Consider the following 19328-nt stretch of genomic DNA (forward strand, 5'->3'; position numbering starts at 1 on the left):
GTAATTTTCCCGCCTCAAACTCCGCCCCTTGCTTCCAAGCGTCTTTTCAGGAATTTCCGCCTCAACGCGTTTCCATGGCAACCCGCCGTCTCCTTCAGGCCAGAGTACGCTGCTTAGCTTGTCCTTTAACTGGGTAAAAACTGGACTGCAATTCCCACATGCTACCTGGTCCCGATTTTGTTTCTACTCTCTTTCCTCCAGTGCTCAGCGGCCAGAGAAGAGGGCGGGGAAAGAAACACAGATAAGCGGAGATAGGCGTCAGCACAGCCTTCTGGGAAACCGAGTCCCGTTGGCGCGGAGGCTCCTGGGTGGAGGAGCTCGAGGAAGTTCTCGCGGCGCCGGAAGTTGTTACAAGGCGCGAGTGGGAGGAGTTGGGTCTGCGTCTTCCTCGGGGCGGGAGTCGCTTCTGTTAACGCGACGGACGGCAGTCTTGAGAGGTGAGGCGACGCCGCAGGTGGGGTCACTGAGTACTCCCAAGGCTTGGGGGCTCGGTTCTTCTTGAGGGGTGACGGAATGCCCACGGGGTGACTTCGGCAAAGGGCGCGCCTTCTGGGGGCGGTGGGTGTCCAGGTGGGGTCTTGACCGCTCTCTGTTCGGAGCGTGTTCTGGGCCGGGCTGTCGCTGAAATGGTTTCCAGTCCTCACCGGCAGCCCTGAGAGGAGAGGTTACATTTACTTTTGAGTGAGGAGATGGAAGCCGAAGGAGGGGTTCGGTTGCCTGAAGTTGATCGGGCAGATCTGGAGGGATGAATGAATGGGAGTTCTTGAGAAGGGCGAAGCATTTCACATTTGAGCACTTGCTGGGCGCCAGGCGCCGCGCTGTACTCGGATTTCCTCCTGTAATCTCCGCAGCAGCGCCAAGCGCGGTTCCTCGGTTTTATCGGCTCCCTTGGCACCGGGAGCACTTCGGGAATCACAGTTTATCAGAGTTTGGAAAGTTAATAGGGTGCCTATTTCATAGTTAGGCAACGCCTCAGAGCGATCTGGGGCAGTTCTTGGAAATCGATTATTTCTGCCCGGGGAAAGGCGTGAATATTCACACTATATACAGCCTGTGGCAGTTCGGGTTCAGTTTTGCAGCCAATTTACGAATGAATAAGGTTCTGCTTTTCAGAGCTGTTTTGGTTTTTAGAATTACAGCTGCGGGGCTGTGGATCTGTTTTACTTGTCCCATTTCGTACACGTGGAAACCAAGGGTGAATGATCTGCTCTGGTCCCACACTAAGAAGCAGCAAGAGTTCTCAATTCTAGAGCGCTGGATTTGCCAGTCCTGTAATTGTTTGGCTCAAGTTCATTCTGAGAGGCTGGGTGACCTTGAGCCTCACAGTAGGGCTCCAGTTTGTTCTGTCCCAGGGCTCAGAGTGTATGAGATATGGACAGAACGTGATTTGGAAACTGTAGACAGAGGTCCGAAACTCAGATGTCTATGAGGGTGAGGCAGATTAGGTAAAAGAGAGAACCGCCTGGGGGTGGGGGGTGGGGGGGCGGAGAGCTGTGGGGCATCAGGGAGCACTTGCCCCACTTAAGGGGGGTAACTTTAGGCCCCAGCTAACAGCTTTGTTAGACCCGGTGAGCCAAATCCTAGAATTTGGCAGAAACTGGAAATCGTTGGTTTTTTTTTTTTCATTTTTATTTATTTTGGGGGGGGGAGAGGGGGAGAGAGTCTTAAGCAGGCCCCATGCTCAATTTCCCAGTTTTCAAGGTTGAGACTACTTAAAATAATTTTCTCTCAAAACCTGCTATCCACCAGCACTGTGAGCAAAAAACCATATCTGTGGACCAAATTACACCCTCAAGGCGAGACTTAACCTCTGTCATGTGAGGAAAGTCACTGTTGAGTAAACGTTAGCACTTAACACGTCTGCCACATCACCTTACCTGCAATCAAAATCTGGAAAGCCCGGAAGATCACTTTTTCCAGAAGTTTGGTGTCCAGACCTGACCAGAACTACTGGGATTTATAACCTTTCATTATCCTACCTAGAGAGAATATCTATACCCTTCACTCTAAAAATATCGAGGTGTTCAAGTACAAAATGCTGCCTGGCCCACACTGCACTGTGATTTTATTTTATTATTTTTTTTAATTAGGTTTTTTTTTTTAATCTTTATTTTTGAGACACAGAGAGAGACAGAGCATGAGCGGGGGAGGGGCAGAGAGAGAGGGAGACACGGAATCTGAAGCAGGCTCCAGGCTCTGAGCTGTCAGCACAGAGCCGACGCGGGGCTCGAACCCATGAAACGTGAGATCATGACCTGAGCTGAAGTCTGCCGCTTAACTGACTGAGCCACCCAGGCACCCCCACACTGCACTGTGATTTTAATGAAATATATTTGTGTGTGTGTGTGTGTGTGTATCACCTTTTTAAAAATCAGAAAATTTCTTGGGGTGTCTGGGTAGCCCAGTCAGTTTAGTGTCCAACTTCGGCTCAGGTCATGATCTCATTTTTGTGAGTTGGAGCCCTGCATCGGGCTCTGTGCTGACAGCTCAGAGCCTGGAGCCTGCTTCGGATTCTGTGTCTCCAGCTCTCTCTGCCCCTCCCCCATGTGCGCGCGCGCGCTCTCTTTCTCTCTCTCTGTCTCCCCCTCTCTCTCAGAAATGAATAAACATTAAAAATTTTTTTTAATAAAAATCAGAAAATTTCTGAATTTCAAAGCACATCTGTCCCTAGAAGCTTAACAGTTGTGGACCTGACGTTAAATCATCCTGCTGCTTTGTGATACGGAGTGTTTTCATCACTCTGTAGATAATGTGCCACTTAGGAAATTCACAGCAGCTACCAACGTGTAAGAAGCCCTATGGTACAGGGCACCTGGGTGGCTCAGTTGGTTGAATGTCCGACTTCAGCTCAGGTCTTTGGAGCCCTACGTCAGGCTCTGTGCTGACAACTCAGAGCCCGCTTTGCCCCTCCCCACTCTCACGTACGCATGCTCTCTCTCTCTCTCAAAATAAATATTAAAAAAAAAAAAAAGGCCCCATGGTACAGTGTTTTGTATATTATGGGTCATGAAAATAACTCACTGGGCAGTGGCCATAATTTTTTTTTTTAATGTTTATTTGTTTAGAGAAGGCACATGTAGAAGAGTGGCAGGGAGGGAGGGAGATCGAGAATCCCAAGCAGGCTCCAAGTTGTCAGCACAGAGCCCAGTGCAGGACTCGATCTCACAAACTGTGAAATCATGACCTGAGCCATGAGCAAGAGTCAGACGCTTAACCGAGTGAGCCACCCAGGTGTCCTGGCCATAATTTTTTTTTTTTTTTTTAAATGAAGTACAGTGAAAGAGACTAGAATAGAAAAGATCCTAGCACATTCTACTTTGTAAGATTCAGTATTATTTCGTGAAGTTTTGTTTTCGTTTTGTGTGCGAATGGACAGTCATGGTATATGTCTTTGTTACTGTGGGTCATGTTTAAAAAAAAAAAAAGTTGGAGGAATCTTGCTACTGTTGAAAAAATAGTAAAATTTTTGGAGGCCAGCTCTCCTGGACTCAAATTCTAGAGCCAGTAATCAGGAATCCCAGAATCCTGGGGCACCTGGGGTGGCTCAGTCGGCCGGGCGTCCGACTTCGGCTCAGGTCATGATCTCACAGTTCACGAGTTCGAGCCCCACGTTGGCCTCTGCTGACAGCTAGAAGCCTGGAGCCTGCTTCGGATTCTGCGTCTCCTTCTCTTTGCCTTTTTCTCTCTCGAAAATAAATAAACGTTAAAAAAAAGAAAAAGAACCCAGAATCCTCATCCCGGGGGTTCAGTTGGAGAGACACTGTGTTCTGTCAACAAACGTTCCAAAAGCGCCTACTGTACGTCAGGGGTCGTGTCGTGCTGAGACACGGTCGCGAGCAAGACCGAAGGTCCCACCCAGGTGACCGACCTTAATCGCCACCTCTCCCAAACGTTGATTTATTGACTGTAATAAGTGCCAAGAAGGGTCATGAAGTTGCCTGTGGGCCCCGAAGCACAGTGGAAATGAGGGGCGTGGAGTAGTTTCGGCCGATACAGACGTGTTGTTGTGATCCCCGCAGGGAGACTCCCATCCTGACTCATCCTCCTACTTCCGGACATTCTGGGGGCTCATCCGGCATGGCCAGGGAGCCAGCCCTAGAAGGAAGGGAGACTTTCTCCCGGCTCCCTTGTGTCTCCTGCGGCTCTGCCAGACAGGAACATGGAGGGGACGGAGAGGGATCTTAAGTGAGAACTCTGGCCACCGAGTCCCAGTCGGCTACCACCAAGGTGAGTCGAGGGCCCCTTGTCCAGGCCCCATGCCCTGAGGCTGCATGGCCGGCCGGCCTTTATTCTGGGCTCACTGACCCACGGTGACCCCCAGGTGATCCTCTTGTTACGCTGTCGCTCTCCTGCTCAACACCCTTCCAGGCATCCTTTCTGCTTAGAAGATCAAACCCAGGTTTCCCAGCCCAGTCCTGCACGACCTGAGTCCTGCCGCCTTCCTCAGCGTCTCCTCCGGTTCCCTCCATAACCCAAACTCCCTTCCTGGCCTGGTGGTAAACTGTTACACTGTGGTTGTCAGATTCCCAGCCTTTGCTCGGGCTCCTCCCTCTGCTAGAATACCCTACCCGCCATCTCCGGCCGGTCTTACGCAGCCTTCAAGACCCAGCTCAGCCCCCACTTTGCGTGGGCAGTGAGCTCTTCCCTGCTCCGGCCTCATCATAGCACAAATCACCTGGCTGTGGTTGTCCCCTGCCCCCGTCTATCAGCCCCACCAGACAAGGTGCTCCTTGGAGACAGGTACTGATTGGGCCTCGCCTCTGGGCCCCCAGGGACCAGTGTGGGCCCAGTACACAGCGGTCCTTGAGGTGTTTCTTAAATGATGAATGAAAACCTTCCTCTACCACCGATACCTGCTTATCCTTAATGACCCAACTTGAATATCTGCGCCAACCAGGAAGCTTTTCCTGACTCCAAGGCAATGTCCTCATGCCCGTCCCTGGCCACACAGTCCTGGATACTGCCCTCTGTCACAGCCCTATCTCCTTATGCTCACTGTCAGCATCCCTGGGTGTCCCCTGTAGGCCAGGGAATGGGTTTGACATCTCTCTGCCTCCAGCATCCTCAGAGGGGTCTGGCACACGGGAGAAATGACTGTTGAACGAATACATGCTCTGACCTTGTCACTGTCCTGTATAAAACTCTCTGTGGCTCCCCAGTGCCCCACGGATCAAGTCCAGGGTCCTCCCACACCCCCACCGCTATTTCCAGCAAAATCAAGGAGTCCAGGGAAGGAAGCTTCTTGGGGCTCTCTGATCTGGCTCCTGCTGACAAAGCCTCTTTGGCTGATCCCTTCTGACCGGGTATAGATAGCAACAGTTTCAGCCACAAGTAACAGAACACTTGGCTCAAAGCAATTTAAACAGTCAATGGATTATATAGAACACATAACCAGAAAGGCCAGAGCTGGCTTGATCCGCCAGCCCACTCAGTGTGATCGAGACCCAGTGTATTGTCCCCATCTCTCAGCCCCACCTCCTATTGGTTCCATCCTTGATGAACTCCTTCCCTTGTCCCAAAACAGCTGCCAGGATCACCATGTCCCCACATGCCTCCTACATGAAGGCTTTGTTCTGGGTGCTGGGTCTACTCACTAGGGAACCAACTGATGTGGTCCCTGCCGTCATGAGCTCACATGTTATTGGCGGGGTAACACCATATTTGTTTGCTAGGGCTGTTGTAACAAAGTGCCTTGAATGATAGAAATTTATTATCTTGGCTCTGGAGGCTAGAAGTATGAAGCCAAGGTGTCAGCTGGGCTCCTTCCTTTTGGAGGCTGCAGGGGAGAACCCCTTCCTTGCCTCTTCAGCTTCTAGAGATGCCTGTGTTCCTTGACTCGTGGCCACGTCACTCCGACCTCTGCTTCTGTCATCACATCACCTTCTCCTACCTTCGACTCCTTCTGTCTCATTTTTTTTCTAAATATTTATTTTATTTATTTATTTATTTTTAACGTTTATTTATTTTTGAGACAGAGAAAGACAAAGCATGAACGGGAGAGGGTCAGAGAGAGGGAGACAGAATCTGAAACAGGCTCCAGGCTCCAAGCTGTCAGCACAGAGCCCAACGCGGGGCTTGAACTCACGGACCGCGAGATCATGACCTGAGCCGAAGTCGGCCGCTCAACCAACTGAGCCACTCAGGCACCCCCTAAATATTTATTTTCGACAGAGTGCACAAGCAGGGTAGGGGCAGAGAGAGAGAGGGAGACACTGAATCTGAAGCAGGCTCCAGGTCCTGAGCTGTCAGCACAGAGCTCGACGTGGGGCTCCAACCCATGTACCGTGAGATCATGACCTGAGCCGAAGTCGGATGGCCGACTGAGCCACCCAGGCACCCCCCTTCTGCCTCTTATAAAGATATAAGAAAAAAAAAAAAAGATATGAGATTGTCATGATCGTGACAATCGGGCCACCGTGATCATCCAGGGTAACCTTCCTATCTGAGGATCCTTAACTTGTCATACCTGGGAAGTCCCTTTTGCCATACAAGGTGACATTCACAGGTTCTGGGGATTAGAATGTGGATGTCTTTGGGGAACCATGATGTCTAAGGTTTAAAAGGGTATCTCGAACTTAACCTGTACCAAACCAGACTCACACTGTGCCCCAAAACCTGCTTCTCCCCTGTCTCAGGCAGCGGCAGCTCTGTCCTTCCAGTGCTCAGGCTAAAATCTTACGGACGTCTGGGCTCCTGTCTGTCTTTCATTACATTTGCTCTCTTGGGAGACGTTGTCCCCAGCAGTGTCAAAATGTCCACATCTTGGGGCACCTGGGTGGCTCAGTCAGTTGAGCGTCCAGCTTTGGCTCAGGTCATGATCTCACGGTCTGTGAGTTCGAGCCTCACGTCAGGCTCTGTGCTGACAGCTCAGAGCCTGGAGCCTGCTTGGGATTCTGTGTCTCCCTCTCTCTCTGCTCCTCCCCACTTGTGCACACGCGCGCTCTCTCTTTCTCTCCCTCTGTCAAAAATAAATAAACGTTTTAAAAAAAAAAATGGCCACATCTCACCTTTTCACACCCCTTCCATCCCTGTTCTCCTTTCTCGCCTGAATCATGGAATTCACCTTTTTCCTCGTCTCCCTGCCTCTGCCTTTCCACCTTTTATGTTTTTCCACGTAGTGGCCAGAGGAGGATCCTGGTTAGAATATGCTTAATCAATTTGCTTACTTTTTTAAGAATATTTGTATTGTAAAATCGAGCACAAACATAGAAACCCACGGCGGGTTTCTGTTACGTGCAGATCTCTACTGTGTGTGTTAGAAAATTTCCATAGTAAAAACTTAAAATCTTGAATGAACGCTAAAAAGCAAAAGCCAAAGTAAGTAGATTTTAGGAACAGGCCGACGTGCATTTAAGTCCTGCCTGTGTGACCCTAAGGGGAACGCACGTCCCCTCTCCGAAATTCCATATCTTGCCTACAAAATATGGGGATGCCCGGTGTCCTATGTCTCAGGGCTCCCACGAGAAGATTTTTGTCAAAGACCTAGTACATGGAGGGCAGGGTGCATCAAGTGAGCCGTTGGGTCCATCGCTGACCCCAGTCCCATGGTCACTAACAGTGTATTACATTTCAGGAATTTGTGACCCACAGGGATGTAGCCATGGACTTCACCTTGGAGGACTGGGAGCAGCTGGGGCTGGACCAGGGGGACCTGTTCTGGGACACGGCGCTGGACAACTACCAGAACCTTTTCCTGCTGAGTGAGTGTCCACTCCAGCCCCGGCGGCCCGGTCCCTGCCCTGCTTTTGGCTATTGTCACCCACAGGATAAATTCTCGGCTCCTGAACACCTCAGAGCTGGCATGATGTAGCCCAGCAGTGCTCAGCTGGCCAATTCTGCCTCCCCGGGGGCACTGGCAGTGCCTGGTGACCTTTTTGATTGGTCCGCACTTAGGAGCAGGGGGTGTGCACCTGGCGTCTCATGGGTAGAGCCCAGGGTCGCCGCCACATGTCTGGGAATGCAAGGGCAGCCCCTACAGCCGAGGATTACGTCACTAGTGTCACTAGTGCCGAGGCTGAGAAACGCCATCAGCCACCCGCCTGCCGCTCTGGCCTCCTTAGCGCTTTCCTCTTCGTCCTTGTGGGGCTGACGTTTAGGGTCTTTGCATTTGCCTTCCTGTCTCGTCCCCTCCCTGCCTCTGGGCTTTCCTTTTTTAAGACTTCTGCCGCGACCTGTTAGCGAGTCCTCTGTCCCGTGCCCCACAGGCCCACCACCCCTGCGCTTTCGAACTGCCCATTTTATGCTCTGTCTCCCTCTGCTGGGACGGGCACTTCCTGAGGGCGGGGACTCACTGAATGGTGGCTCAGTAAACGAACGAGTAGCAGGAGTCACCGGCTCAGGAGCCGGGTCTCATGCTGGGTCAGCGCTCAGAACTGGCCTTCAGTCCTGCCGTCACCCCACAAGTCCGACTCCCTGTTTTGCTGGTCCTTTTAAAAATGAGGTCCAAAGAGAAGTCACCTTCCCAGCTATGCGGGGGTTCCCGGAAGTACCCTGTGTTCAGTGACTTACGAGGAGGGGACTTGAAGGACTCAGCATGTGGTCGTACTCACGGCCGTGACATGTTACAGAGAAAGGACACAGCATGGGCGGCAAAGGGGAAACCAGAGCCGGCTTCCAGAGCCCTCTCCCTGCGTGGAGTCCCACACAATCGTAATGAGGGACAAATGGTGTGAAATGTCTACTGGAGATGCTCACTGGAAACTCAGCACCCACAGTTTTTATTGGGAGCTGGTCACACAGGCACCCTCTGCCTGGAAAGTACCAAAATTCTAGACTCCCAGCCGGAAAGCAGGTGTTCAGCATGATAGTTGAGGCACAGGGGGCCCCTCTGTTCGGGAATGCTGGAACCCTCCCGAGATCCAGGTTCCCAGACACCAGCTGAGGGCCAGCCTCCCAGATTTTTCTCTAAACTCTACTGAGCATGTGCGGCAGAAGCAGCTTCGGGGCGGCTCAGACCTCAGCGTCTTTTCTATTTCTAAACTACATCCCACAGTATAGGCACGTCTCCCTTGACCCCCCGCACACGCTTGTGTGTATGTCCAAGCAGCGTATTAGCTTCCTACGGCTGCTCTTAGAAATGCCACAAACAGCAGCTTAAAACAACGCATTTATTCTCCGACGGTTGTGGAGGTCAGAAGTCTGAAACGGGTCTGACCCGGCTGCAGTCAGGCTGTTGGAAGGGCTTGTTCCCTCTGGAAGCTCCGGGGAAGAGTCTTATGCCTTTGCCCTTTTCTGGCTTCTAGAGGCGCCTGCATTGCTTGGCTCGTGGCCCTTCCATTTTCAAGCCAAGAAGGCGCTTTTCCTCCACGGTAGCACAGTTCCCCGGGATTAGGATTCTGCTTCCTTCCTCGAGTAGTTTGCCGAGGGCAGGGCACAGGACCGCCTGGGCTCTGGGAACCCAGCATATTCCACAGAGGCCTTGGGTGATGTGGGCTCCGTGGGTGGATGAGGGGGTGCGTGCCTCTCCACCTGGCAGGCTGCTCATCCCTCAAGAGCTGTTGCAAGTCCTTTGTATCCCCGGCCCTGGCTTTCACAGCTCTGATCACCCTGGACTGTGACTGTCTGGGTCTCTCTCCTCCACCGGACTGGGAACCCTACGGGGCAGGTGTCCCCGGAGTCGCCCAGAGCGGCATTTGGCTCTCACGAGCTGTACACTGGACACAGCACTGATGGTCAGGACAGCCAGAAGGTTCCCGCTAAGCAGTCGGCTGGCCTGCCGTGTCCTGGTTGATGACAGCGCTCTTCTCTCCCTGCAGACCCCTGCAAACCCAAACTGACCTCCTGTCCAGATGGTGGCGAAGAGCTGGAGGCCGTGGTCAGAGAAAGCCCAGAATCAGAGGGCCTTGGTGAGTGGGCGGGGCGGGGGCCGGTGGGACAGGGCCCTTTGTCTGCCCTCCGTCTTTGGAACTTCCATCCGGACCCCAAACGTCTGCCTAGACATCTTGCCCCTCTGCCACGTGCTGGCTTCTGTCCCCTCGTCCCGGCAGGGCTGGGGCCCTCGTCTTGTCTACCTCAGTGTTCAGCATGTGGCTGTCCTGGTGCCCTGAGTCAGTCTCTCCACCTTCATGTCCTGTGCCCTTTGAGCACCATACATCCCCAGTCTGTTTCACCCTGTGTTTGTACAAGTCTGTCCCGGAGGGCACAGCAGATGGCCACATCTGCTAATGACTCAAGCCCAGGCCTTAATGCAGCCAAGAGCATTTGTTCCGTTCTCTCCTAGGCCACAGTTCCTTTAGAGGGAACAGGCTAGGCAGCGAGGGTGTCACGCTGGTTGACGTGTCCCCAGTGGGAAAAGGCAGAGGCAGGGGCCTTCCCTGGGGCGCGGGACACTTTCCTCACGGTCAGGTCATTAACATGAGAAGGGCCCCTGAGTCAGAGACCACAGCGTGGTGGCTGCGTGGCTCAGTCCGGGCCTCCACCACCCAGTCAGGATGCAGCTCACCTCTCGTGAGCTCGCAAATGCGGACCCTCCGTGGCCTCCTGACGAGCACACCAGTGTTTGCGCGCAGGTGACCAGCACGGACCCCTGCCACCTCTACAACATGTGGGGGCGCCCGGGTGGCTCAGTCGGTTAAGCGTCAGCTCTGGGTTTCGGCTCAGGTCATGATCTCACGGTTTGTGAGTTCAAGCCCCACACTGGGCTCAGTGCTGATAGCGTGGAGCCTGCTTGGGATTCTCTCTCTCTGTCGCTCCCCTGCTCACTCACGCTTTCTCTCTCTCAAAATAAATAAATAAATAAATACTAAAAAAAGAAATACATGCTCTTCCCAGAACCGCGTAGCCACGCCTTTACCAACCAAATCTGTCCTCCAGCAGTTATATCATTTCTACCTTCTTCCCCGTTGAGCAGCGCCCTTCTCCAAGAAGTGGGCCATGGCCGATGGGGGCAACGGCATCTGCTAAGAGGCTCCCCTTCCCTGTGGAGCCCCCGCGGCTGCCCAGCTCCCCACTTAACCATCTTGGAAATGGGCTCTCTGTTTCCTGTGCTGCCAGTTCCAGCTGGGTCGCCACTTTGGCCCCTTCGCCTTCATCATCCCCTCGAGGGACAGGCTTCCTGGGGAGCCGTCACCCGTTCTCCCTCTTGTCTGTGTTCTCACCCTGCAGCTCCTTATGTTTCGCCGCGGGGAGCGGGAGACACCTGCACTTACCCTCTTTCGGACATGGCCGAAGTCAAGAACCGCCCTCTGGCACAAGACTTCTTGGAGGAAGGACTCTCCCAGGAGATCATGGAGACTTTGTCCAAGGATGGCCTCGGGAACTCCAGTCTGGGGAAAGCCTATGTAGGTGAGAGTTGGTTAGACAGTTTGCTAGGAGATCCAGAAAGCCTTCTGAAGTCTGACGTTGTTACCAACAAGGGAAGTCCCACAGAATGCAGGAGTCGCGAACTCCAGAGAGACCTCGGTCCTGAGCCCCTCCTTTCCGTGAGGGAGGATTCTGTGATGCGTGATCTTCCTGAAAAGAGCCCAGCTAAGTCTCAGGAACGTGGGAAAGACTTTGGCTGTGACTTAGACCAGAGCCAGCAGGATCCTGTCCAGGGAGGCGAGAAACTGTATAAATGTAGTGAATGTGGGGAGAGCTTCAGTCAGAGTTACCATCTCATCCAGCACTGGATTGTTCATACTAAAGAGAAACCCGCTGTGCACGAAGAGTATGAGGAAGGTTGCAGCCAGAGGTCTTGCCTCTTTGTGCCCCTGACACCTCACACAGACTACAAATCCTGTGCGTGTAACGAGGGCGGGAAAACCTGCACTCAGAGCACACACCTTCTGTGGCATCAGAAAATTCTCACTGGAGAAGAACCACATAAGAATCAAGACAGTGACCCTCCGTCAGGTCTCAGCTTACAGCCTGCTGAGCAGCAGAAACCCTATACAGGTGATGAGTCCTACAAAGGTAACGAGCCTGGCGAGGGTTTCAGCCAAACCTTTCACCTCACCCAGCATCAGAAGACCCACACTCAGAAACGCTATGAATGTGCCAAATGCAAGGCGACCTTCAACTTCAGCAAATACCTCCTCCAACATCAAAAAACCCATGCTACGAAAACTACCTCTGAGCATCAGGAATGCGGGAAGGCCTTCGGGCAGAGCATGCTGCTCGCTGAACACCAGTCCATTCACACCGGAGAAAAGCCTTATGAGTGTGATCAGTGTGGGAGGCCCTTCAGGAATATCTCGACCCTAAAGGTCCACCAGAGGGTTCACAGTGGAGAGAAGCCTTACAAATGCAATGAGTGTGGGAAATCCTTCTACCGGAGCACTCACCTTAATGAACATCAGAGGATTCACACCGGCTACAGGCCCTACAAGTGTCATCAGTGCATCAAGAGTTTCAGCCGGCCCTCCCACCTGATTCGACACCAGTCTGTTCACGCCACAGGCAAGTCCTACTGCTGTGCCAGATGCAAGAAAACCTTCAGCCATAATGAATACCTTGTTCAACACCAGAAAATGCATGCTACGGAGACCCTCCACGAGTGTCAGGAGTGTGGCGAGCGCTTCTTCTGCAGCTCGACCCTAGCATGCCACCAGAGTGTTCACGCCAGAGAAAAACAAGCACTTGGCGAGAGCGGGAGTATCTTGAGTCAGGACTCAGAATGGAGAGAACATCCAGGGGTTGGCGAGAAGCACTTTAAGTGTAGCAAATGTGAGAAAACCTTCAGCTGCAGCAAATACCTGACTCAGCACGAGAGGGTTCACACCAGAGTGAAACCCTTTGAGTGTGACCAGTGCGGAAAAGCCTTTAGCAAAAGTACACAGCTCCTTCGCCACCAGAACATCCACTCTCGAGTGAGGCCGTATGAATGTGGGGACTGCGGGAAGGCCTTCATCCGCAGCACTTCCCTCACCAAACATCAGGCCACCCACAAGAGTGAGCACCCCTTTACATGTAATGAATGTGGAAAGACCTTCAGCCAAAGAGCACACCTCTCAGAACATCAGTTAACTCACACTGAGGAGAAGAATCTCTGTAAATATAGCAAGTGTGACAAAGCCCTTGCCCAAGGTAACGGCCTTACTCAGCATCAGAGAACTGACGCCGGAAAGAAGTCCTTTGAGTGTGATGAATGCGACAAGTCATTCCATTTGAGTTCGTGCCTTTCTAAGCATCAGAGAGATCACACAGGTGAGAAACCCCACAAATGCAGTGACTGTGAGAAAACCTTCAGCCTGGGTGCTCAACTTCTTCAACACCGGAGAGTTCACACTGGAGAAAAGCCTTACGTTTGTCAGAAATGTGGGAAAGCTTTCAGCCAGAGCTCATGCCTTTCTGTTCACCAGCGAGTTCACACTGGAGAAAAGCCTTATGTTTGTCAGGAGTGTGGGAAAGCCTTCAGCCAGAGCTCGTGCCTTTCTGTTCACCGGAGGATTCACACCGGGGAGAAGCCTTACGTGTGTGCTGAATGTGGGAAAGCCTTTTCCCAGAAAGCAAATCTGATGCAGCATGAGAGAGTTCACACTGGGGAGAAGCCTTATGCCTGCAGGGTCTGTGGGAAAGCCTTTGGCCTCAGCGCCCATCTCAGTCAGCACCAGAGGGTCCACACCCAAGAGAAACAGTAGTAATGTCAATATTGTCAGAAAGCCCTCCGATGCAGGTCTCAGCAGACATCAGCAAGTTCATACTTGAAGGTAACAAGGAGTTACTTAGCAGTAAGTGACAAGTAGCAATACTACAAGGTCCCAGCAGCAGCAACAGGGTCCCAGACATCTAAACACATTCGTCTGGGCCCCAAGGTTGAAACCATCGCACTGTAAGCTCCTCCGCCACGAAATAAATACATCTCTTTATTAAGAAGGAGCAATTAGAAAATTTGCACACATGAGTCTCATGAAAACACAGTAGTGGAGAAGCTGTGTAGAATGGCAATTCAGCGGTAGACTTGAGCCAGTCGGCTGAGTTAAACCCCAGCTCTGCCATGTGCTGTCCGCGGGGAGAGCCATGGGACTTCCTAGGGCCTCCGTGTCCTCACCTGTAAGATTGGCACAATATGGTTACCTACCTCAGAAGGCTGTTGTGAGGATAAATGAATAGAGATAAAGGTGCACTTAGAACTGAGTGCCCAGCACATAGTAAGTACTTACCAAATGTGAGCTACGAGTACTCACGAGATACAACAAATATATTAAAAAAAAGGAAGAGTTAGCAATCCTCTATTTACTGCAGTTAATGTTCTTACTAATACTATGCACGGCTTTCATTTTTAAAGTTTTTCTTCAAAACGCCTCTGGCTAAATTTGGTCCCCCAAACCCAGCACCTTGCTCTTTTCTTTAAAAAAAAAAAAAAAAAAAGGGCGGGAGCGGAGGGAGACGGGGTGCCTAGGTGGCTCAGTCGGTTGGGCGTCCGACCTTGGCGCAGGTCATGATCTCCCAAGTTCATGTGTTGAGCCTCGTGTCGGCCTCTGTGCTGACAGCTCAGAGCCTGGAGCCTGCTTCGGATTCTGTGTCTCGCTTTCTGTCTGCCCCTCCCCTGCTTGCACTCTGTCTCTCTCAAAAATAAATAACCATTGAAAAATTTTTTTCAGTCTAACTTTTCCTTCCCTCTGTTCTGTCGCAGTATTTTCTTGACTCACCCACAGAAGCCAACAAGAGCATGTAAACTAACACCAAATAGCTAGAACTTTCCACTCCTAACCTCCAGAACGTCTCACTCAAAAGGACGTTCTCCCACATAACACATGCCCCTTCTTCCTGTAATTTCCTTCCCCCACTTAAAGTTGGATCTGTGGAATGAGACCTAGTGTGTGGTGGGAGTTCCTCGTACTAGAAACCATGGGATTCAGTTGGGAAAGCTGCACTGGATGTTGCCACGCGGTTCCCAGAAGATGTGCTCGATGGTGAAAACCGTGTATGGAAACTACTGGCGGAATGTTCCTCATGCACCGTTTGTCCAAGAGCCAACCACTCACCAGGTGCTCTGCCAGGCTCCGGGGTGGGGAATACCAACACGGCAAGCCCTGGTCTGGCTGTGAAACTCCTGGAATCAAAGGGAAGCGGATGGCCCCATTTCCACAGAGAAGTACTGTTCATTGACAAGTGACATCCTAAAATGCCACATTCCCTCCTGTCACAGCAAGTTCTGGAACCGTGAAGGGTTGCTGGATAGCCCAGGGAGGGCCCCATCCTTCCTGCTGGAGCCCTCAAGTCGACGGGTCAACCTTGGCCAGGCCTGTTCTACAGCTAAGACACCACATGGAACCATGTGCCCTCTTGAGGGCACCTCCTCAGCTCTGGGTTTTTGTGTCCCACCCACTGAGTGACCTCGTCCCATGTCTGCTGAAGCACAAAGAGAACTTTACGAAGACACTGACACTTTTGATATCATTCATAGTTTTGGTGCTAAAAAAGTTTAGGAGTATGTGCTCTGAGTTCTTGAGTCTTTTAAACCTTGAAACTGGGGTGCCTGGGTGGTTCAGTCAGTTAAGCATCTGACTTTGGCTCAGGTCATGATCTCATGGTTCGTGAGTTCGAGTCTCATATCGGGTAAGCCCACACCCCACTTCTGCTGAGCTCGAGCCCCACTTTGGGTGAGCCCAGCATCTCCCCTCCCCCGTTCTGCCCCTCGCTCACTTGTGCCCACTCCCTTTCAAAAAAAAAACAAAAAACCTTGCACTTTGAGTTCTGCCGGTTGGTTTTGTTGTTGAAACTGGGAACCTACACGCTCGCTACTGGGCCCACACCACAGCAGGGAGCATATGGGTTTTCAAAGGGCCAAAACACTGAACTCCCTGCACCTGGTCCCTGCCCCCAGATCGCTGTGTAGTCTGGGCGAGACCCATTCTATACCACAGGGCAGGCCAGAGGCGGGAAACGTGTTCAACGAGAGTTTTGACACCAAAGATGGAGGTCAGGGGTCCTGCGGCAAATTGGGAACGTAGCGGGCGGACTCTCTAACTACTGACCTGTGTAGCTGTGGGCCAGCGTAGAGATGGCTTTTATGTGTATGTGTTTGTTCGCCGATTAAAGTTTTGAGTCTGTATGCGTTGGTTGCTTTTTTCAGCCTGGTGCCGCGTACCTGGCCAGATGCTGGGCGTGCAGAGGCTCCCATCCGGGGCAAGTGCCCGCGTTGTGGGGGAGGAGGGCTTATCCTAGTAAAAGCTGCCCCATGAGGAGGGATGGTCACGTCCATTTTCCCAAAGTGTCGGTGGGGCAGGGGCCACCGGGGAACCATACAGTTCCAGCCGGTCCTCAGATACCTCATCAGACAACACTTCATTCTAGCACGATCCTGACTGACGAGGAAGCACGGACAGCCTGTCGTTCTCTCCTCTCTAGTTACAAAAACACAGCAGTCCTCAAGCTCAGGCGATCGTTGGAGCTAGAAATTAATCTTACTTTCCTCTCTTGGTGTTTATTTTAGTTCCCCACCCCGCCCTTTCTGTAATGACCAGAGATGCTAGTTTCCCACTCAAGGGCAGTAGTAGAAAGCCCTCTTGAGAAATAAATTGATTTGGGGTGCCTGCCTGGCTCAGTCGGAAGAGCATGCGACTCGATCTCGGGGTTGTGAGTTTGAGCCCCATGTTAGGTGTAGGGGTTACTAAAAAAATAAAGTTACTTAAGTAAAAAAGTGAGCTGGTTTAAAGGGAAATGCATGGCACGCGTTTATGACAAAAAATGGACAGTGGTGTCCAACTGAATGAGGTGGGGAACGCGGATGTGACTAAGGCCTGGCATCCTGTCAGTGGATAACCATCGCCGGGATAATTGTGTCAGGACGAACCAGATTAATGCTGTGGCTGAACAGGTTTCACTCACCCGTGCTACGTGTCCACTGTGGATCGGTGGCGGTGGGGAGGGGGTGGGGCTGGAACTCGATCCACTAGAGAGGCCAGGCTTTCCTTTTTGAGTCTGTGCATCCTTCAGGTCACCTGAGTGAGGAAGCAGCTTCAACACCTTGCATTTCCCCGTCTCCCCCTTCAGGCAGAGCAGGACTCCGGCTCCGCCCTGGGGCGGGGGGACAATGCAAAGTTTTTGCTGTATTTTACTTACGGCAAACTTCCATTCATGGCAAGTGATACTGGTTGTCCACTCGCAGTCGTGCTTGAAAGGCTTAAGGGGTGTTGATTGAAATAGGTGGGTGAGGAGGGTCCTGGTGCAGGCAGCTGGTGTCTCAGGCGGGCAGAAGGTGGCCATTCTGTGGAACCCAAGCCGGTGGCGGCATGCGGACACCTAACGTTGAGAAGATCCTGCTCTAGGAAAACGACCTAGGAACCCACTGTATAAAAAAAGATGAAGGTGGGGGCGCCTGGGGGGCTCCGTCGGTTCAGCGTCCGACTTCGGCTCAGGTCACAATCTCACGGTTTGTGGGTTCGAGCCCCGCGTCGGGCCCTGTGCTGACAGCTCGGAGCCCGGAGCCTGCTTCGGATTCTGTGTCTCCCTCTCTCTGCCCCTCCCCCACTCATTCTTATTCTCACACACTCTCTCTCTCTCTCTCAAAAATAAACATTAAAAAAGATGAAAGCGGATGTGCCCTGGCCAAAGGGGTATGAGGAACACTCCCCCCCCCCCCCCAACCGCCACAGCCCCGGGGCACAAACCTCTCTCTGTGAGGGGCTTTCGGATGCTCCCTTGGAAAGAACACGAAGCCCTTTGACAATATCCCAGGCTGGGTTGATCACCGAGATCTGAGCACCCGGCAGAAATCTTGTGGTGCTCCCTGCCAGGGGGACTCCCCAGGAGGCTGGGAAGAGCAGTACTCCTGAAGGAAGTGGCTCTCCACCTTGTGCCACCGTGACCCAAGTGACCAATCCCCCGTGCACCTCACGGACACCGGGGTACAAGATAAAAGCTGTTGGCGCCGCCGGTTACAGCGAACGCCTATCACTCACCTTTCTGAGATCCACCCTTCACCTCCCCGGCAGCCCTGTCTTCTCTTGGCGACACATGTAGTTCGGCATCCCCCCGTATTCCCTCCCTGTTCTACGCAAAGGATATATGGCCTAGTTTGGCCAGCCAGCCATTCCCTCCCTCCGCCACTGTGATTGATGCAGAGATGGGCATGACCCAAGCTGGGCCAAGCACAGTGACTCTCGGAACCTTTGCTGAGGGGCGCCTGGGTGGCTCACTGGGTCAAGCCAATGACTGTTTTTTTTTTTTTTAATTAAAAAAGGGTTTTTTTAATGTTTATTTTTGAGACAGAGAGACAGAGTGTGAGCGGGCAAGGGGCAGAGAGGGAGACACAGAATCCGAAGCAGGCTCCAGGCTTCGAGCTGTCAGCACAGAGCCCGACGCGGGGCTTGAACCCATGAACTGCAAGATCATGACCTGGTCTGAAGGCAGACGCTTAACCGACTGAGCCACCAGGCACCTCTAAGTGTATGACTTCTGATTTCAGCTCACGTCATGATCCCACAGTTCGTGGGGTCAAGCCCCACGTAGGGCTCTATGCTGACAGAGCGGAGCCTGCTTAGGATTCGCTTTCTCTCACAAAGTAAATAAAACATTTATTTTTTTAATGGTTTTAAACTTATTTTTGAGAGAGCGGGAAAGGGGCAGAGAGAGGGGGACAGAGGATCCAAAGCAGGCTTTGTGCTGACAGCAGCAGGCCCAACGCAGGGCTCAAGTTCACGAACCGCAAGATCATGACCTGAGCTGAAGTCGGATGCTCAACCGACTTAGCCACCCAGGCATCCCAATAAATAAAACATTTTTTTTAAAAAGCGTCTGACTCTTGATTTCCACTTGGGTTGTGGTCTCATGGTTTTGAGATCAAGCCCCGCGTTGGGCTCTGTGCTGGGCGTGCAGCCTGCTTGGGATTCTCTCTCTCCCTCTGCCCCTCCCCCTTCCTCTGTCAGAAAGAAAAAAACAACCCACGAGGCAGTTGCTGGTGCAGCCACCTAGAGCTGCTAGGGATGTTAGTGGACGAAACAGTGCCCAGAACTCACACTCATCTGGAAACAACGTGGCCTTATTTGGAAATAACGAATAAAGGATTGAGATGAGATCATACTGGGAGTCGGGTGAGCCTGAGAACCTATATGTTCTACGCAGTGCTCTAGGTGCTGGGGACATAGTGGTGAAAGACACACGGACCCAGCCTTCAGGGTGTCAGGGAGCAAGCGGTCAACAGGAGACCTGTCACAGGAAATTATGATACGTGCTACAAAGTAAACGGGCAAGGGGCTGAGACGGAAACAAAAGGGCAACTCTGATCAGGAAATGAAATGATTTGAGAACGTAAATATGCAATAAACACCATATAAACCTCAAGTGCACTGTAAAGAAATACAGTAAAACCTTGGTTTGCAGGCATAATTCATTCCGGAAACGCACTTGTAACACAAAGCACTTGTATAGCCTTTAAAGCGACTTTCAAGAACCATTGGCTCAGT

The 19328-nt window shown here is 52.1% G+C and overlaps 1 protein-coding gene and 1 long non-coding RNA gene across 6 annotated transcripts; one reads left to right on the plus strand and one right to left on the minus strand.

Moving 5' to 3' along the window:
• The first annotated feature begins 9 nt into the window (after positions 1-9).
• On the plus strand, positions 10-18805 carry ZNF473 (zinc finger protein 473). 5 transcript variants are annotated; one of them, XM_053210913.1, is made up of 6 exons: positions 10-104; positions 202-437; positions 4020-4227; positions 7591-7700; positions 9756-9845; positions 11104-18805. In XM_053210913.1, the coding sequence occupies exons 4-6, from the start codon at positions 7601-7603 to the stop codon at positions 13557-13559; spliced, it is 2646 nt and encodes an 881-aa protein (XP_053066888.1). In that variant the 5' UTR covers positions 10-104; positions 202-437; positions 4020-4227; positions 7591-7600; the 3' UTR covers positions 13560-18805. The 5 variants fall into 5 exon arrangements, with proteins under 5 accessions (XP_053066888.1, XP_053066889.1, XP_026892831.2 ...); XM_027037030.2 differs by having other exon boundaries at positions 104-437; positions 7574-7700; XM_027037029.2 differs by lacking the exon at positions 10-104 and having other exon boundaries at positions 105-437.
• LOC113593316 (uncharacterized) lies at positions 9094-17021 on the minus strand. The gene is made up of 3 exons (XR_008293777.1): positions 16987-17021; positions 16753-16865; positions 9094-11275 (listed from the first exon to the last, which is right to left on the minus strand). It is a non-coding gene; the product is annotated as an uncharacterized LOC113593316 (long non-coding RNA).
• Positions 18806-19328: the final 523 nt, after the last annotated feature.

The sequence above is a fragment of the Acinonyx jubatus genome, chromosome E2, assembly GCF_027475565.1.
Source record: "Acinonyx jubatus isolate Ajub_Pintada_27869175 chromosome E2, VMU_Ajub_asm_v1.0, whole genome shotgun sequence".
In the NCBI taxonomy this organism is placed as follows: domain Eukaryota; kingdom Metazoa; phylum Chordata; class Mammalia; order Carnivora; family Felidae; genus Acinonyx; species Acinonyx jubatus.

What these genes read in the sequence shown, in the direction of transcription:
- ZNF473 (XM_053210913.1), top strand. Translation starts at nt 7,601, where the DNA reads ATGGACTTCACCTTGGAGGACTGGGAGCAGCTGGGGCTGGACCAGGGG. An exon ending in CCAGAACCTTTTCCTGCTGA is followed by an intron (nt 7,701 to 9,755) that starts GTGAGTGTCCAC and finishes CTCTCCCTGCAG; the next exon opens with ACCCCTGCAAACCCAAACTG. An exon ending in CCCAGAATCAGAGGGCCTTG is followed by an intron (nt 9,846 to 11,103) that starts GTGAGTGGGCGG and finishes CTCACCCTGCAG; the next exon opens with CTCCTTATGTTTCGCCGCGG.